At 43.6% G+C, this 20,215-nt stretch overlaps 1 protein-coding gene across 1 annotated transcript in view; it reads right to left on the reverse strand.

The window, feature by feature from the left end:
- The window catches only part of IPMK (inositol polyphosphate multikinase), a 29,965-nt gene extending 15,440 nt beyond the window's left edge, over nt 1–14,525 (reverse strand). The window contains exons 1-2 of the mRNA XM_056850560.1: nt 14,318–14,525; nt 1,655–1,740 (exon numbers count right to left, since the gene is read on the reverse strand). Coding sequence (XP_056706538.1) covers nt 1,655–1,740; nt 14,318–14,525 — 294 coding nt within the window. The remainder of the gene's footprint in view (nt 1–1,654; nt 1,741–14,317) is intronic.
- Nucleotides 14,526–20,215: the final 5,690 nt, after the last annotated feature.

Genomic DNA, 20,215 nt, shown 5'->3' on the forward strand with positions numbered 1-20,215 from the left:
GAGTGTCTTGTTCCAGGGTCTCAGGCTGGAGATGGAGGAATAATTCACTCAGAACAAGGCGGGGCAGCCTTGACACCACCATACATTTATTAAAACATCCTTTAATTCAAACTAAGGCTAATGAGTGACTTTTAGAAATACAGTTTTCACGTTGTCGCTGCGCTATAAAATTCTGCTCTTATTACATTTTACGTATTATTCAACAGACTCATCACAGTCACCTGACTGTGGAGATGGCATCCAGTTCCTTACACTGAAAAAGTTGGAAGAATCTGATCCACAAGCAGCAAATATGCTTCACTGCACAAAACCATCCCTAAATGGAGTAGCTGTGCACTGCTTTTGGCTTTAATAAGGCATGGAATCATTTGCAACTGAATGTTTCAGCCAAAGTCGCTCAGAGCTCTTGTTCTAATGAACTATTTACATTTCACTCCGTGCTCACATTAGCATTACTCTAGGCAACTGCTGCTGGAAGGTACATAATGCTCACCATCCAACTCTGCCACCAAAAGCATTCTTTATCTCACTCCCCCCACCATTTCTTCTTCAGAAGAGTATTAGCTTTTATTCTATACGCAGCCTGCAAACTACTTCTAGGCTGCCTGTGCCCTGGTACCTGGTTAATCACTACTAGTCACAGCCCAGCTACATGCTTCCTGTCCAATGTGATCTGGTTAACAAGACAGCAAAAATATTCTAGTACACATTAGTAATTACGATGGCTATTGAACGATATTACATATGAGTACCAATAGATCAACCCTGGTTAATCACTAAGGTGTTTCAGTTGCCAATGGCTATCACATCTTAGTACAATGCTCATTCAGGGGAAGAATACTGAGTGGCAACTACACAAACTACACCAACATTAAAAGGGCATCGGATGTATGGACAAGGTAAACCCTGATTCAGAAACAGATTTATTGCTGCTTGATAGCTGCATTATTTAATATATACGTTTTGTTCCATCATTTAAGATATTGTGGAAGCAGATTTCCCTCAGTAATGAGGAAACTGCCCACACGGACACATTCTCCATTGGCATTTGCAATAAACAGCCAGGCTCAGTGCACCTATTTTGTACAGCACTACGCGGCTGCACAATTTAAATAGAGGGCAGTATCCGGCCACTCTGTGTGTGGAATGCAGCTTTCCTGTGTTCCTCTCCATTCCTGCAGCACATTCCAACCCCTAGGAATGACCATTCCAAAGGTTGCAAGTCTCACACCAAGGAGCAGCCATGCTGGTTGGGCAAAGTGAGGAAGGGCGAGGGGGAAATGGTTTCTCTTTCCTTTTCAACATAAGAATTCAATATAAACAAGAGAGAATCATTTCTCCTTTCCTTGTCCTTATGCTGTGCACCAGAAACAACGCCAGGTAGAATCTGCAGATTGCTGGTTACACCACTACACCATCTGTACTGGTTACCTAAAGAACTTAACATTTGCACTACTGGGGTAACTCTTCTAGAGAAAACCTTAAAATATATCATCACATTTTCCAAGAGTGGCCACGATCACCATCTTTAGAATTTGCAATCTGGGTCCGCAAGTGTATTCAGATTCAGAGGTTTTCTGTGAGAGGGTGGTTCTATTTGACATCAAGGCATAATTTCTTCACTTAAGAGGATGACTTGGAAACACTTACTTACCTTGCTGTAGAATTCTAGTTCTCTGGGCCCTCGAGGTGGTGGCTGCAATTGTTTCAAGACAGTGCCATCAGGATGTTGCAGTATTCCTGGGGGTCAGGGGGGGAAAGCAAAGTTTGTTCACAGCTGAACTCTGAAGATAATTTTTTGTGGTTTTCAGGCTAACTATAATTTCAATTATTCAGTAGTAAACATTTGAGTTTTTCCATAAACGAAAATTGGCAAACATATTAGCAATCCCAAAAAACAAAAAGTGACTCTAAGAAAGTCTGCATTAAGAAAATTATAAGACCAATAAGGAAGGCATCTCAACTTTCAGCCAACAGAAATATCTGGTTTCTACACTACCATACACAGGCTTGTTTTCCAAGAAGAGACAGTGAGAATACTAAGAGATGCCTCAACAACACACATATGAACACAGAATGTTTTTCAAAGGACCATTTAGAATCTGGCACACATCCTGCAGACCAGACATGTCTCTTCTATTGAGCAAGAGTCTCATGATTTTACAGCTGACCTCCTTCCTATTTTCATTTCCAAACACTGTCTTTTGTTCTGGCCAGTTTCAGCTTCACTGAAGTTTACTGAACTTTACATGGTCAATTAAAGCTGTCCAAGAGCCAAAATTCCCAGATCAAAGAAAAACAACTTGCAGCTTAGATAATTTGTAAATTATCACTTACCTAATCACCTTGCAAAGAATTAATCTAAGTGCAAAGTGCTTTGCTTTGATCTACTAAACTATATTCTTAATTAACCTTACAGAATCTGCTGCTAGATTAAAGGTAAACCTTTTATGTAATCTATGCAAAGTACTTCTTTGCTATGCTTGAACCACTAAATGAGGTCTGATCTAAAAGATTTGATGGCAACTCTTACAGGGAAAAAACAAGCACATAATTTTTAGAGCAGGATGACAAAGGACGGCAACAATTTTCTTTTTTGCATTTAGCTTAATTCAGGAACAGCCTTTGAGCAAATGCAAATGTCACAGATGCTCTGGGTAGGATGCTTGTTTTGTTTTGCTTTCATCACTGATTTAATGAGAAGACTAGTGTGTTCAAGATCAAATGGAGGAGCCTAAATAAGCCCTGCAAATAAGTCCATAGAAGTTATCTGTCAACATATATTGTTCCTGGTCTCTCTGCCCATAAATACTCAGGTTAGTATAAACTACAGAGAGGAAAAACAAGATTTTTGTTTGTTTAGCTCCCCTGCCTAGAAACTAGTTAAAACTGGCCTAAAATACCCTCTGTAATTTCAACAGCTTTGTAGACAGGCATCTGGTCATGAAGGTAACATTACAGGTGAACTGATATAATAATAAAGCATAAGCAATATGTCCCTGAAAAGTGTTTTTTTAGGTGGTGCCTGGAGATCTCCTGCTATTACAACTGATCTCTAGCTGATAGAGCTCAGTTCACCTGGAGAAAATGGCCGCTTTGGCCATTGGACTCTATGGCATTGAAGTCCCTCCCCTCCCGAAACCCTGCCCTCCTCAGGCTCTGCCCCAAAAACCTCCCGCCGGTGGCGAAGAGGGACCTGACAACCCTAGTTCCTTTTTATTAATCCAGTTAAAGTCATTGCTTCTTGTAAGCTTTTAGGAATGCCTACCTTTTATAACAGCAATATCACCAATTAGGATGGCTGAGAGTCTGGCTAGATGGCTGCATTACAACACACACAAAAAGCAACACATCCACATATGTATTTTTCTCAAAAGAACAAGGACAGAGATCTGACCTGTAGCATGTGGTTTCAGTCTGAATTCCTATAAAAGTCATGCAAGTGACATGAATAAGTAAATGATGGTTCATCTGAAAACTCTACACTGCTGCTGCAGTTTCTGTTCGAAGGAGGAATGGCCAATATGTATTAAACCTATAAATATAGCAACGTAAAACTGAGACTGCAAACTTAACTAATTTAATTAAAACTCTGGCATTTAATTGGGTCAAACCAACCCCAGTGGTGCAGTTGCTCTACTCAGAGGCTGGCTGAGAGAGACCCAAGGAAACACATAAGTCGTTGGTGCTGCTGCTACCACCATAGATTTCTCTCTGCGTCCTTATCTCTTTAAAGCAAGAGCAGCAGCAACCAGCTCCTTCCTGCTCTACTCATGAGCAACAGTGGAGCTGCAGCCAAGTGGCCCCTACCTCCACTGGGCCCAAGCAACCGAGTCTGTGGCTGTCTGAGGCATATCTGACCTTCAGCTACAGGGAACACAGTCATAGATTGGGGCCTTACCTCCTGCCAATCTTTTCTACTTATCTGCAAACCCTTTTGTGGCCTTTGTATTTTTTACTTGGAAACTATATCTCAAAGAGAACTCACTCCTAATGCTGAATCAAGTATCAGGAGGCTGCGGGGGGGGGGGGGATGACTGCTCTCTTTAAGTACCGGTATTTGAAGGGCTGTCACTTAGAGGAGGGCAGGGAGCTGTTCCTGTTGGCAGCACAGGATAGGACTCGCAATAATGGGTTAAAATTACAGATGGAAAGTTACCGGCTGGATATTGGGAGGGATGTACAGTAAGAGTTGTTCAACAGTGGAATCAACTACCTAGGGAGGTGGTGAGCTCCCCCTCACTGGCGGTCTTTAAGCAGCGGCTGGACAATCAGGGATGCTCTAGGCTGATCCTGCAGTGAACAGGGGGTTGGACTAGATGGTCTGTATGGCCCCTTCCAGATAGCTCTATGATTCTATCCCTAGGCTACTAACTGAATTAGTGAGTGTCAGCTGGACCCCATCAAAAGTGGGAAGCACAATGTGCTTCAACACTGTAGCCTTCTCAACCAGCATCTTCTCAGGGTTCCGTTTCAACTTATTAACCATTAGCCATTTAACCACAGCAGTCAGGCACTGGACCCCCACAGCAGGGATCAACAAACCCCAGGCGTCAGGTTGCCACGGTGCCTAAAAGTTTCACTGTGCTGCCTAGTATTTTCAACAATGATTTTACTGTAGCAACTCTCAGTGGAAGCCCTAACTGCTGAATCCAACCAGTTTTCCACTGGTAAAAAAGGGAGGGAGGGTCCCCGTTGCTCACCAAAAGGGCTACGTTTAGGGTAGTGCATGGACAAAAAAACATGTGTAATCAGAACTGTAACATGGATAGGAATTGGCAGAAACAGAGCACACAAGCAGGCTGAATGCAACCCAGACTTTATTTATCATTTCATATCAGAAAGTTTTGTTGTATAACATAAAAATAAATGTTCATGAAATTTTTGTAATTGCTTATTTGTATGTGAATTTGTATGTATCAACTTAACTTGATAACATTCAGAGGTGGATGAATTAACTTCTTAAGCAGCTGCTTTCTGTACTGTTCCAATATTCAATGAAACTGAGCTTTTGAAACCAGCTCTGGGCACTCCCCTGGGTGTGAACTGTGCCACCCCCTGGGTTCTGGATAGATCAAATCAAAGCCTGCAGCTTTTCAAAATGTCGTTCGAAGGTGTTTTCCACTATGAAATTCACCTTTTCCTCAGTTAAAGCCCCTGGAGCCCCACTCCCATCAGGGGGTGGGGGTACTTTACCCATTGAAGTTTTGGAAAGTTTTTTGCCAACTAAGTGATCGGAGGAACCGGCAGGGACCTTGGAGGTCAAGGCGGCACTCAGCTTAGTGTGTCGTTTTGAACGTTTCCCGCTTTTGCCGCTGCTTTTTTCTCAGCCGAGGTGGAAGGAGAGGAAGCTTCCTTGGCTTCCCTCTCTGAAAGTCCGCCAGAGCGGCTAACAGGGGGAGCCGGCTTGCTATGGCCGCTTAGTGCTGCATCGTGATTTGTGTCGGAGAGAAGTTTGACTTCCTCCGATACTGAAGCCACCATTTTAGGCGCGTCTTTTTTTTTTCCTTCACAAGCCCGATGCAAACTGGCTATGCCACTTCGGAACGGGCCGGGAGGGCAAAGGCACACAAAAACCCAACACGGGAACAATTAGGAGGGGAGGAGGGAAACAAATGGAGTAAAACAAGAGGATAGAAGAATTCACCTAGCTAATCTCCTAAGTTCTAAGTTCCAGCTATGGCTGGACCGTCCTCTCTCCAGCAAGGCAGGAGAACAACTGGAAGTTCAGGCATTCCTCGCCCACCAGACAAGAAGTAGTTTTTTAGTCCTGCCTCTCCAAGCAATGGGGCGAGAAACACCCAAAGCTCAAGATGACCTTCCTTCAGAGCGGGAAACACTGAGGATAAGACCAAACCTTGTGGAACCCCACAGGACAAATCCCACAGTGATGACAACTGGTCTCCTTTCATGGCTGACTCATTTGACCCAAGATCTCAAGTCAGTCCACAATAAATTATTTTATATTTTATTGTTGTTGTGATTTTAAATTCTACTTTATTTCTAAATTTGAGATTAACCCTTTGAACAACTGGTCTCCAACTCCACCCCTCTGAGTTCTGCCCCCCCAAAGGATTTTAACAACCTTTATCTCCACTGCTCCCTCCAAACGCCTCAACAAGAAGGTATTATCCATTGTAAGCTGTTGATAAATTCAGCTAAAGCAACAAAGAGGCATAGCCCTTGACTACCTTCAAATGGAGATCGTAAACTAAAGCCACCACAGCCACCTCCACCCCATAAACTGGCCTGAAACCAGACTGAAAGGAATGCCATCATGTATTTTTGACCATCAAGTCGCAGCTAACTGATAGTGACCCCATAGGATTTTCAAGGCAAGAGACATTCAGAGGTGGTTTGCTATTGTCTGTGTCTGAATAGCAACCTTAGCCGTCCTTGGTAGTCTCCCATCCAAGTACTTACCAGGGCTGACCCTACTCAGCTTCCAAGATCTAACAAGATTGGTCTAGCCTGAGCTAACCAGGCCAGGGTTTCCATTACTTACAGTGCATTAATGCCATATGAATGTTGCATTATACCTTTTCACCCCATTAATATCTGACCCAACAATCAGGATTGGACAGAACTTTCCAAAGCTAGCAGACTCTCCTTTTGGTTATGGCTATGAAGGGGAGTGGACAAGAGCTGCCCCCAACAATGCTGGTCTACTCCCTCAGAGAAAGGACTAGCCAAGCTATGGAAAGGTCTAACACCCCTAACAATAAGAATGGGACAGAGTTTTCCAAAGCTTGCCATGTCCCTACAATTACAAGAGGGGAGAAGTGTAAGAACAAAGCTGTTGGGAACAACTGCAGCAAAGCTAAAAGACAACAAGACAAAGGATTTAAATCTGCTGAACATACTAGGCACCACAATGAAATTTCTACATGCCATGGTGTCCTGGCAACCAGGATTTGTCAAGCCCTGGCTTAGACGGGAGTGACTCAGCACTGGATTGCACTGTATATCTACGTAAGTATTTGTAACACTTGAAGCATTAATTAGTATCTTGGCTTTTAAGTCTAGTTTCATACACTAGATCTTATTCTTCTCAATATGGCCTAAAAAGATTCTGCTCCCTTCTTTAAAAAGAGACTACACTAAATCTATATTTCGTTTGTTAAAAAATAACTAGGGGTCATGTTTTATTACTATTTATAACCACATAATAGATAGGACAACCATAAAGACCAGCCTTTGGACTTTACAGCTGGAAAAAGCACAATGAAGCCTTCAGTCCTCAGGTGCAATTTGGAAATAATATTATGAGCAAGAATTTTTCATGTTGTTGCTGCACAACTACTCCCCAATGCATACCCTGGAGTGAAACTACAACCAACTCTGTCACGTAAGTATAATATGAGTATGGCTTTCTTCCCACATATATTATAAATATAACAGTATCCTTCTGGACCACCGTTCAGGGTTGGGACAGGGAGCCACTGTTTGGCGGTGGTTTCAGCCCTACCTGAAAGGTAGGTTCCAGAGGGTGATGCTGGGCGACTGCTGCTCAGCCTCTTGGCTTCTAGGGTCTCTCAAGGTTCGATCTTGTCCCTCATATGCTTTAACATCTACATGAAACCATTACAAGAGGTCATCAGGATATTTGGACTGGGATATCACCAATACACAGATGATCCTCAGACTGGTGCCTGGAAGCAGTTTTGGGAGAAACGAGGACTAACAAACTGAAACTCAATCCTGACAAAGCAGGAGGAGCTACCGGTGTAAGGAAAAGACTGAACCAGTTATTAAGGTATCTCCTGTTTTGAATGGGGTTGCACTCTGCCCTAAAAGAGCAGATCCATAGCTTGGGGTTGCTGCTGGACCCAAGTCTTGGGTTGAATAAGCAGGTTAGCCACGCTGTGACCTTTCCTGGGCAAAAAAAGATCTTGCCGCTGTGGTGTATGCCCTCATAACGCCTAGATTAGACTACTGCAATCCAGTATATTCAGGGAGATCCTTTAAGAGTGTCCCAAAGATATAATTTGTACAGAATGCTCGCCAGCTGAGGAAGCCACTCCCTCCAGCCCCAAGGTGTCAATGATAAAAGACTGTTAAATAAAAGAAAATACTATAAGAGTGCTATTGTTGTAAGCATGTTTGTATTTTAAGCAAAAAATAATGTAAAAAATAATATCATTAATTGGCTTTGCCTGTGTCTTCTTTAAAGTTTGTATCTCCGGTACCTGGCATTAAATTTTATGGTACACATGGCCCAGCCCAACTAAATGACATTTGTCATATCTGGCCCTGGTAACAAATGAGTTCACCACCCCTGCCCTATATAACTTGAATCCAGCATACCTTAATGACCACCTACTCCCATATAAACCTATCCAACAACTCGATCATCTTCAGAGACCCTGCTTTGGGTGCCCCAGGAATCTGAGATGGCAAGTACCCAAGAACAGCCATTCTCCATCATGGCACCAAAATGACAGAATTCCCTCCCAAGGGAGACTGATTTCCCCCTTCTATCATTGTCTTCTACCAACAGGTGAAGACTTTTCTGTTTTGCTTGGTGTTCTCTCAGTGACTCTCCTTCCATTTTATATATTTGTATTTCGTTGAATTGTTTTTACTACATATATGAATATATTTTAAAAACTGTTTTAATGTTTTGACTGTTCACTACCTTGGGGAACCTGAAGTGGGCGAAAAGGCAGCGAAAAAAATATTTTCAATAAAATAAAAACATCAACTGATTTTAACTCCTCCCATTGATAATCTCAATGTAAATTACAAATGGGCACCCATGTTATTCCATGACTGCAGATACTAATATGGAATAAAATTATTTTAGGATGCTATGACTTGTTACACAGCAGATTAAAGAAATACATGGTCTATATGACTTGTTACACAGATGATTAAAGAAATATATGATCTATATGTCCAGTATGCCGTACCTCTCTTTATGTGAGCGCCTCCATCTTTTGACATTAACTGAGGAAGCCTTGTTGAGTGTTATTCCTTCAGATAAATAATTGAGGGAGGGGAGGGGGATACATGAAATTCATGCCCAAAAACGTCTTTTTCCTTGTGATAGGCCATTCTCAAGTTAGCTGGTTTTTAGGTAGCGGTAAATCATGGTTTTGCTTTAATTACTGTGCAATATAGCAGGTATGTGCCATTGTATGTGCCAAGGTGGGATATGTGAGAGAAAAAAACATTCTAACTGCTTTTTGAGCATAGAAAAAGAATGGTTGAAAGGTGGTAAGAAGAGTTATATAACATAAAAGGAACAACGTAATACTTGTGCAATCATTTTCTGTCACATCCTACACACAGCCATTAAAGGAAAAGGAAAGTGACTTTAAAGCAGAAAGTCTTCAGTTCAAATTCCATCTCTTCCTTTCTAGGTCCATGGTGGGCCCCTTCCCTCTCAGGCATGCATGTCCCATTCCTTCCTTTTTCAGAGCAAGTCATGTTTAATATTACGCATGCAAAAGGAAACAGAAAAGATACCTGCCCAAGAACAAAGTAGGGTGGGTTAGGAGCCTACAGGCATTATATGCGCACTAAGCCTGCAAGTATTTATCTAGCATCAGCTGGAAGTCCAAGGGCTCGATTAAAATAGGCAGACCAAGGAAAATTAACAAACCCAAACCTGCTCCTTTCAACAATGTATTTTACATGCACAAACATCTTGAACAAATCTTTTTAAAGGTACTTGACTGGTAATTTGAGATACACTTCAAAAAACCAAGTTATCCGCTTGCCTAATCCAAAACACTGAGACTAAGAAAGTTGGGGAGGGGCTGTGGCTCAGTGGTAGATCATCTGCTTGGCATGCAGAAGGTCCCAGGTGCAATCCCCAGCTAAAGGGACTAGGCAATTAAATGATGTGAAAGACCTCTGCCTGAGACCCTGGAGAGTCGCTGCTGGTCTGAGAAGACAATACTGACTTTGATGGACCAAAGGTCTGATTCAGTATAAGGCAGCTTCATGTGTTCAAAGTCAGTTTAATGGTGTAACTTCTAAATACTTGTTTTATTATCACATCTTCCCTTTTTTCTACTTACCACCCATGCCTATTTTCCATGAGACAATCTAGGACTTCAAGGATTATTCTTTTTCCCCACAGTGATGAAAACTCTCCCTGACAAATACCGATTGTTCTGTTTATGCAAAACAGAAGGTACACATGACTGTTTATTCTTCCTGCAGCTTCTCTGTGTCAACCTACAATATGTAAGTATGATCACCATAACAAATTTTTACCATCCTCCAGACTTTTTAGTTGGGACAGGCAGGAAGAGAATTGTTCCCCTCTTCAAAATTTCCTCTTCATGAATATTAACTCTGCACGTATCAGATTAAGAGATAACATGTGGCTAATCAACAAGAAAAGCTGGAACCTTATACAACTCCTAAAGCTTTAAACTAGAGTAAGGGAGATCACATCATAAAGGCCAAAAAAGAACGAAAAGGAGATGCAATAATGGGCAAAGCCATAACAAGTGAGAAAGGAAATTGTTGTGCAGATTATAGCACTTTTATTAATATATACAAAAAAGCAGATAATTATTGCTAACTACTAAGTACAGTTGCCTAACAAGTGATACAATCAGTTGCCTAACAAGTGATACAAACAAAAACTGAGCAACTCAGGCTGTTCAATATTGCATGATAAATCTTATATTACAAGTATTACAATTAAACAGATAAAGGTATCATCATGAATTCATTATCCATCAGAAAATCAGACATCAGATAACAACATCACATGTGACAAGACAAAAATTCAGAATGTCCCATATACACCCATAAGATCGCCAGAACAAAGGAATAGAACTTACATGCATGTTCTAGATGGTCAGAACTTACATGCAAGTTCTAGATGGTTTCCAGACTTAAAAATCAACTTTTTGAACTTCAGTAGAAAAGAGCAAGAGTCCAGTAGCACCTTAAAGACTAACAAAATTTCTGGCAGGGTATAAGCTTTTATGAGCCACAGCTCACTTCTTCAGATTCTTTATGAACTTCAGACTTTCTCAGATATCACTGTTCCTGTTTAAAGAGTGCTATTTGAGATGCAACATCTCATCAAATTAGGTATCAAGGCACTACCAAAACAGAAATCAGCTTTGGGGCAACACCTTAAGAGGTGGACTAGAGACATGTGTACAATTCCGGAGTCTGTCACATAAACGTCTGGATGGCCATAAACAAATTACACTTTTTCAGCCTACCTAAGGGGATTACTGGGCAGCCAACAAAGTTCTGTATATACCACGAGAAAACCACATTGTCACAAATTAATCCACCCAAGCAGAGCATTGAGGAAATAAGCCATACAGGATGCTAGATGAAATGCGAGATACCCCTGTGATAAACAAACAACACCTGCCACTTATGAGTCTTTAAACTTTGGGCTTTTATTTCCCTAACATTGCCACTTGGTCAGAGTTACACCTTCTAAAGCCATTGACTTTAATGGATTTAAAAGTGTGTAATTGTGCTTAAGCAACCTGAAAGTCCAACTTAGCCTGAGTTTCTGAGCACTTGGAAGCTAAGCAGGGTCAGCCATAGTGAGTATGTGGATGGAAGACCACTAAGGAAGAAGAAGAGTTGGTTTTTATATGCCAACTTTCTCTACCACTGAAGGAAGAATCAAACCGGCTTACAACCACCTTCCCTCCCCTCCCTACAAGAGACACCCTGTGAGGTAGGTGGGGCTGAGAGAGTGCAGAGAGAACTGTGACTAGCCCAATGTCACCCAGCTGGCTTCGTGTGCAGGAGTGGGGAAAACAACCCAGTTCACCAGACTGGCATCCGCTGCTCATGTGGAGGAGTGAGGAATCAAACCTGGTTCTCCAGATTAGAGTCCACCGCTCTTAACCCCTACACCATGCAGATTTGGGTTGCTACCCAGAGAAAGGCAATAGCAATCCTCCTCTGATCATCTCTTGACTGAGAGGCCCTGTGGATGGGGTCACCATGAGTTGGTTGCAACTCATTGGCACGTTCTTGCCCTGACTTGGATGGCCCAGGCTAGCCCAATCTCATCAGATCTCAAAAGCCAAGCACAATCAGCCCTGGTTAGTACTTGGATGGGAGACCATCAAGGAAGTTCAGTGTTGCTGTGCAGAGGCAAACCACCCCTTGCCCTGAAAACCTTAGGGTTGCCTTAAGTCGGCTGCAACTTGACGGCACTCTCCACCATTAACTGTGCTTAGGATGCCCCCGTAAAACCCCTAAATCTTAGCAGCACAACCAGTGGAAGGGCCGGAGTTAAAAGAGAGAGATTTAAACCAGGAAAAACGGGGTGTGTGATAAATAACACGTGCCACCCGTAAAACTTTTTTTAAAAAACATTTGGGGCTTTTCTTTCCCTGAAGCATCTAAGCCTCAGCAGCACACACGACTGGAAGCGTTAGGGCACTGCAAAAGGAAAGAGAGAGAATTCCCAAACGCTAGAGGTAATCTGGTTGATATTTTAAGTGAATTAAGACTTGGGACTGTAAATTGCGGTCTGCAGTTTTATCTGGCTAAGGGCTGTCAATAAACAGTCGGAGAAAAAGATTTTGATAAGACAGGGATTTTTTTTTTATTTTTTTTTGGCAAGCAAGAGGAATCGGGCCGGGCATCTCCAGCTCACCCTTCCTGTTAAATCCCCCAAAAGCAAATTTGCAGATAAACTTGCATGGGGTTGTTGTTAAATCCCCCCAAAAGCAAATTTGCAGATAAACTCGCATGGGATGGTGGTAGTGAAATCCCCCCCAAAAGCAAATTTGCAGATAAACTTGCATGGGGTGGTGGTTGTGAAATCCCCCCCAAAAGCAAATTTGCAGATAAACTTGCATGGGATGGTGGTAGTGAAATCCCCCCAAAAGCAAATTTGCAGATAAACTTGCATGGGGTGGTGGTAGTGAAATCCCCCCTAAAGCAAATCTGCAGATAAACTCGCATGGGATGGTGGTAGTGAAATCCCCCCCAAAAGCAAATTTGCAGATAAACTTGCATGGGGTGGTGGTTGTGAAATCCCCCCCAAAAGCAAATTTGCAGATAAACTTGCATGGGATGGTGGTAGTGAAATCCCCCCAAAAGCAAATTTGCAGATAAACTTGCATGGGGTGGTGGTAGTGAAATCCCCCCTAAAGCAAATCTGCAGATAAACTTGCATGGGGTGGTGGTAGTGAAATCCCCCCTAAAGCAAATCTGCAGATAAACTTGCATGGGGTGGTGGTAGTGAAATCCCCCCAAAAGCAAATCTGCAGATAAACTCGCATGGGATGGTGGTAGTGAAATCCTCCCCAAAAGCAAATTTGCAGATAAACTTGCATGGGGTGGTGGTTGTGAAATCCCCCCCAAAAGCAAATTTGCAGATAAACTTGCATGGGATGGTGGTAGTGAAATCCCCCCAAAAGCAAATTTGCAGATAAACTTGCATGGGGTGGTGGTAGTGAAATCCCCCCTAAAGCAAATCTGCAGATAAACTTGCATGGGGTGGTGGTAGTGAAATCCCCCCTAAAGCAAATCTGCAGATAAACTTGCATGGGGTGGTGGTAGTGAAATCCCCCCAAAAGCAAATTTGCAGATAAACTCGCATGGGATGGTGGTAGTGAAATCCCCCCAAAAGCAAATCTGCAGATAAACTTGCATGGGATGGTGGTAGTGAAATCCCCCCAAAAGCAAATTTGCAGATAAACTTGCATGGGGGGGTGGTTGTGAAATCCCCCCAAAAGCAAATTTGCAGATAAACTTGCATGGGGTGGTGGTTGTGAAATCCCCCCAAAAGCAAATTTGCAGATAAACTTGCATGGGGTGGTGGTAGTGAAATCCCCCCTAAAGCAAATCTGCAGATAAACTTGCATGGGGTGGTGGTAGTGAAATCCCCCCAAAAGCAAATTTGCAGATAAACTCGCATGGGATGGTGGTAGTGAAATCCCCCCAAAAGCAAATCTGCAGATAAACTTGCATGGGATGGTGGTAGTGAAATCCCCCCAAAAGCAAATTTGCAGATAAACTTGCATGGGGGGGTGGTTGTGAAATCCCCCCAAAAGCAAATTTGCAGATAAACTTGCATGGGGTGGTGGTTGTGAAATCCCCCCAAAAGCAAATTTGCAGATAAACTTGCATGGGGGGGTTGCTGTTAAATCCCCCCCAAAAGCAAATTTGCAGATAAACTTGCATGGGGTGGTGGTTGTTGGGGGGGGGGGTTTGGAACGTTCAGCGGCCACAGCTCGCTCCCACCCCCCTGGCGTGGAACGCCCGCTCCCCTCCCCCTCCCCGAGAGACCCAACTGTCGCCTTCGGGTCCTTCAGCGTTTCCCTTCCCTCCCTCCCTCCTCCAGCGCCGGCCGACTCACCGCCCTTATCCTTGCCGTACATGTGCCCGGCCACCTGATGGGAAAGGGGCACGCAGCCGTTGAAGAACGGGACCTGCCCTCCGCCCTCTTCCTCCTCCTCCTCGGCGGCCGGCTCGCCCCGCCGGACGCCCTGGGGCAGCCGCTCGGCCTCGGCGCGGCGCGGGGGCTCGGTGGCCATTTCCCGGGGCGGCCTCCGCGGCTGCCACATCCTCCCCCGGCCGCCTTCAAGGGCCGCCGCCCGCCCGCCGCCCCGCGAAGGCCCGCGGCTCCATCGCGGCGGCTCCCCCTCTCCAGAGAGCGCCGCCGACCTCCTCGGCCGCTCGGGGCTCGACTGACGGAGCGGCGCCGGGCGGGGGGGGGGGGGAAGCGCCTCGCCGCCACTGAGCATGCGCGCCCCGAGGAGCGCGTGCGCCTTAGCGGCGGCTGAAGCCCTCTGCCCGACGCTTGCCCGGCAGTGTCTCATGCAGCCCACTGGAACGCGGGGCGAAAGAGGCTGCGCTTTAATTGCTCGGGGGGGGGCGGGGGGGGGCTAGGGGACTTGGGAGGCGGGGCTCGTGACAGCGCAGCCCTTGCTGTGGTTGTGCATGGAGGGAACTGCGGCCAGGTAGAGGCGAGGGACCCTTACTGCTGATAACCTTAAGCAGATGATGAGAGGGAACGCATCTTGGTCATCTTCTGGGCATGTAGTGGGAGTCACTGGGGTTGGGGGGAGGTAGTTGTAAATTCCCTTATGCATTGCGAAGGGGGTTGGACTAGATGCCCCTGGCGGTCCCTTCCAACTCTATGATTCTAAGGCACTGGTTCCCAACCTTTTTTTTGACCAGGGACCACTAGGACTTTTTTGTTCCGTGCAGGGACCTCAAGGCTCAAAATAAAAATTCAGAGAATTTGAAAATAAACTTTAATCATAACTGTTATTCAAATATTATTCTAAGTTTAATGTTTAACTATCTATTTTTATAATAGAGAACTTTTAATTGAAAATATTAATTTATTATGGGTTTATAACTTTGTTTCGCGGACCTTAATTTAGTTCTCGCGGACCCCTGGGGGTCCACGGACCCCCGGTTGGGAACCAGTGTTCTAAGGGGAAAGCGCTCTGCTCATAAGGGGAAAGTGCTCTGCTCAGAGACATGGCTTGCATTATTAGGGTTGCCAACCGCCAGGTAGTTCTGTGAAAGAATAGTATTCAGCTCACACTATTTATGCAAAAGTGAAATATTATGTACAAGCGCAAGGAGCCAACAATAATGGAGATATATGCAACAAAATATATATGTACAAGGATACAGTGTAGCTAACAAGCTACTCATACAGATGGTCAGTTTCAACCTGGAAAGTCCTTTGGAGGTAAGTACAATAACTTTTCTATTTCTTTCTTCCAGAAAGATAGTGAAATTGAAGCATAGACTCAGCTGGGTGACGTCAAAGCTGGGGAGCGACTTTCGGATGATTTCCACGCTTTCGCTGTCTAGGAGACAGCTTCTTCAGCCAACAGCCTCAATAAAGTAGTTTTTCCTTCAATAAACAGTAAATATTCCTAGCTTGTATGTCTCTCTCTTTTCTGCGCCCGGTTGGCTGCTTGAATGAAGTAGTAGCTGGAGATCTCCTGCTATTGCAACAGATCTCCAGCCAATAGAGATCAGTTCACCAGGAGAAAATGGCCACTTTGGCCATTGGACTCTATGGCATGGACGTCCCTCCCCAAACCCCACCCATCTCAGGCTCCACCCCAAAAACCTCCCACCAGTGTTGAAGAGGGACCTGGCAACCCTGTGCATTATTATGATCCAGAACAGAATCTTGGAGCAGAAATCTGGTCTCTCTTAAGTGTGGGAAGTTTGGGCCTTGGGTTTACCGCTCTCTAGGTGCACATTTTCCCCATCTAAATTATCAAAACTCTGCACAGGGGCTTGTTACGTTCTGAGAATTCGGGTGGGGAAAATGTGCATCAAGAGAGCGGCAAATCCAAGTCAAAACCTCCCGTGCATAAGTGGCCTGGCAGAAATCGGTTCAGTTTGTTTTGAGCCAGGAGGCAGGGAGCCCCTATCCAGTTCCAGTGCAAACTAAAGTATACAGCTGTAGAGAACAGCAAGACGAAACTGATTCAGACAGCCTAAGAGATGCCCAGTGTTCAATTCTATGTAGAATACCATAGCATAGGCCTCACCTCTGGCAAGGAATGGACATGCTCATACTGCACATTCCCACCACCTTTAATCAGACAGGCATTCTGGGATAAATCGTACATGATGTATTGCCAGGTCCCCCCAGCCACTGGCAGGGGGTAGGGGTGCCAGTTCCACACTGGAAAACTCTTGGGAGATTTGAGGGTGAAGGCTGGGGAAGACAGGGACCTCGGTGGGGCACGTACAACGCCATAGAATCCATCCTCCAAAGCATCCATTTTCTCTAGGGGAACTGATCTTGTAGTGTGGAGATGAACTGTAATTCTGGGAGATCCAGGCTAGCATCCCTAGTGACAAGACATAGCCTTCCAAAGGTGGGGGGGTTAGCTTGGTCCCCACTGTTTTTATCTGAGAAGCCTACCCACTCTTAACAGCAAGATTGCTTTCAGTAGGGGACGGAGTAAGACCTTCATGGAACAAAACAGGAAAGAGAGCATACAGACGTACCAAAGGATTTCGGATAATCTTCTTTACTGCTATCTACCATCTTTTCCCAAGCAGTAAAATGGATGGCTTGTTACCAAAATGGACAAACATTAGCTATTCTGCTGACAACCTACTTTGTGCTACATAGTAAAATATGCTTGACTGCAGCCATGGGATCATTCACCAAAAAGATTAGCAGTAATATAAGCAGTTTAGTAATTTACCTTCATAAACCTAGAACTGTTGAACTCCAGCACAGAGAAGTTGGGTGCCAACTCTGTCCAGCAGCTGTGTACAAATTGTGCTGTAATAACAGGCAATTGCAGATCAAAACATAGCATCTAAAGGCTTAGTATTTAACCCCTTCCCCTCATGCATTTTAGAAATGTTGCTAGTTACTCTAGAGCATGGAGTCCAGAGCTAGAGGCAGGCTTAATCAGAGTCAGGATTCAATCTGTCCTTCATGCCAAGCCTCAGTTAGGAAGATTGCTTCTGAGTAGAACCCAGCCCCACATCTAGGAGTGGGAGGGAAAGGTTTCACACACAAGATGCTAGCCCCAAGCTAATTTGCACCACACCAACATTAGGAAATGCTAAATGCATGCAAATCTCTAGTGCTAGGCTTCTTTTGAATGAAGAACTGTCAGCTACCACCCTTAGTTCAAATACTCCAGTTACTTCATTGTGTAAACTGAGTTCACTCCCATTTGGAACTTTTCACACCTCAAACACTTACCTCAGGTAACAGCCATTAGTCCATGAAAAATTACCCAATACTTTATCTCTCTACAGTAGAGATATGCAGTGATGCTAGGAATCATGCATGAATCATGATTTCAGAGGAATGTCCCCTCTCACCTTATGACTGGGCTGTTCCTGAGAAACCTTGGTATAGTACGTGTTACGAACTCAAATGCAATAGAACAATTCTTGCATAATGTACTTACAGGTCACTGTCTCTATTACTATCACTTTAGCAGAGCCCACCCCAAATAAAGCAGGTTTTCAAAATACCTTTTGCCTGTCAGGGAACAATGTTACAAATATTTTATCATTAGTGGTACATAGATTGTATTTTGGCAGAAGAAATTATGAACGCCAGCCAGCAACACAGGTAGAATGCAAACTGAGGCAGTTAAGCCTATAGACAAATGATGTAATACATTCCAGAAAGCACCATATGTAGCCCAAAAATCAACATGTTGCATTATATGAAAAGGCTCACCCAAAACAGAAAAGAGAACCTAGGACAATATGGGGGGGGGGGAGTATATGCTTTACGGTATTCCTTAACACTTTGAAACTGTACTTCTAAATGTTCTTTGGAATCTCTTCAGAGCGTCATTAAATGTTCTCTGGAATCTCTTCAAAGCTATTTGTTTGTTCAGGAATACTTCCATCCTATATAGGGATTTTTAAAAAAGAGGTTCTTTTTTGGGGGGTGGGTTGGGTTTTTTATGATGTAGCATGATGTTCAGTCCTACATCATGCAAAGCATTAACAATTTCTTATTTTCTATCCAATACAAAAATGTGTGTGTGTGGGGGGGGGGAAATACTAACAATGTAAGTGTTTTCGGAAGACTTTCTCAGGTTCTGCCCCATGCTCTACCCTGAGCAATACCAAAGCAGAATTTTAGTATATTAAGGATCCGTATTGATGCCAGAAATTATGTATGAATCATGCTTTCATAGGAATGTCCCCTCAGCCTCTTTTGTGAATGCAATGCAAAATAAAGTTCAATACAATTTTATGCTTGTTCCCAAACCATTATTAGATCTGGTAACATGGCCTCAGCTAATGTCAATAACCAGCCCATTATTATGGGAAGGAACAACAACCATACCATCCTATGCATGTTTATTCATAACCTCAAACTGAACAAAGCTTACTGGTAAGATGCACAGGACTCATTAGGTCAAGTTCTGGCTGAGATCAGCTTCTATATCTTTAGCTGTTTTCTGGGAAACAGAATAATTAGAAAGCAGCAACTGTAACATTTTTATCTCTCCAGAAAGTGGTAGGTGGGCTGATAAGTACACCACAATTTCTTCCACATGATATCCTTGTACACAGTGAGATGAGATGTTTGCGTTTTGTATACAGCCTTAAAGATCATGAATACATGCTGAAAAGTATTCTTTAATGTGCAGTCAGGGAAAGAAAGGCAGAAGGAGACCCATGGAAAGACTTGATAAAAGAAAAGAGGGCAGGTACTCGACATTCAAAATAATGGGCTTTTAAGGCAACACTCACATGAGATTAGGAAGGTTATCAGCCACTAACAGAATAAATTAATTTGCCACACCCAAACTACGCAAACAACTAGTTACACAACTGTGGTCCAGCGATCACATATCCTTGATTCATGAAACTGTGAATCCCTGCAGCACTCAAGGAACACCCACTTGTGTATTCCATTAACATTAAATATAACAACTTGCTTTAGACAGGATTAAAAACCCAGCTGCTTAGCAGTTAAGATTGCCACATTTCTATATAATCATATCCTTACAGTGAATAGTAACTTGCCATTTCAAAGCAGGTAAGGCAATATAAACCCTTGACCTAGAAGGCCCAGGCAGACCTGATCGCATCAGATTTCAAAAGCTAAGCAGGGTCAGCCCTGGTTAGTACTTGATGGGAGACAACCAAGGAAGTCCAGGGTTGCCACCCAGAGGCAGGCAGCGGCAAACCACCTCTGTTCATCTCTTACCTTGAAAACCCTACAAGGTCACCAAAAGGCAGCTGCAACTCGATGGCGCTTTCTGCCACCACCAAGGCAATATATCACAATTTTAGATCAAAGTATCTTATCTCTTCCTTTCCATGTACCTGTGAAGTGTCATTGTTTTAGAATAAACATGAAAATAATTTCTAGTGGGTATATCTATCACTCTTTCTTCAGTGACAATCTATAGAAGTTCTAAACTGGGAACACTGACAAGCTTTCATGCTTTAAAGAAGAATTAAACAACATGGGCATGCCACAGTTTTCTAATTATTGCATAGCAGTTAGATTGCAAACCTTCACAACGTGGCTTTCCTTTCTGAATGTCATGCTATTCACTGTTCCTAGTACACAGTGTTTGAACTGGGTGGGGAACTGCGATGTTCTGTATCTTTAGACTTACTGTTTCAGGTTCTAAACAGCAGAGACGTTTTTCAAGAATGCCGCCATGTATTTGAAAATAATTTAATGCATCAATACACAGTTCAAAATACATTCTAAGGGTCTTTCTTTACACCTTACGAGAATGAACACTTTACAAGACAAAATCCG

This window comes from Euleptes europaea, chromosome 5 (assembly GCF_029931775.1).
Source record: "Euleptes europaea isolate rEulEur1 chromosome 5, rEulEur1.hap1, whole genome shotgun sequence".
In the NCBI taxonomy this organism is placed as follows: domain Eukaryota; kingdom Metazoa; phylum Chordata; class Lepidosauria; order Squamata; family Sphaerodactylidae; genus Euleptes; species Euleptes europaea.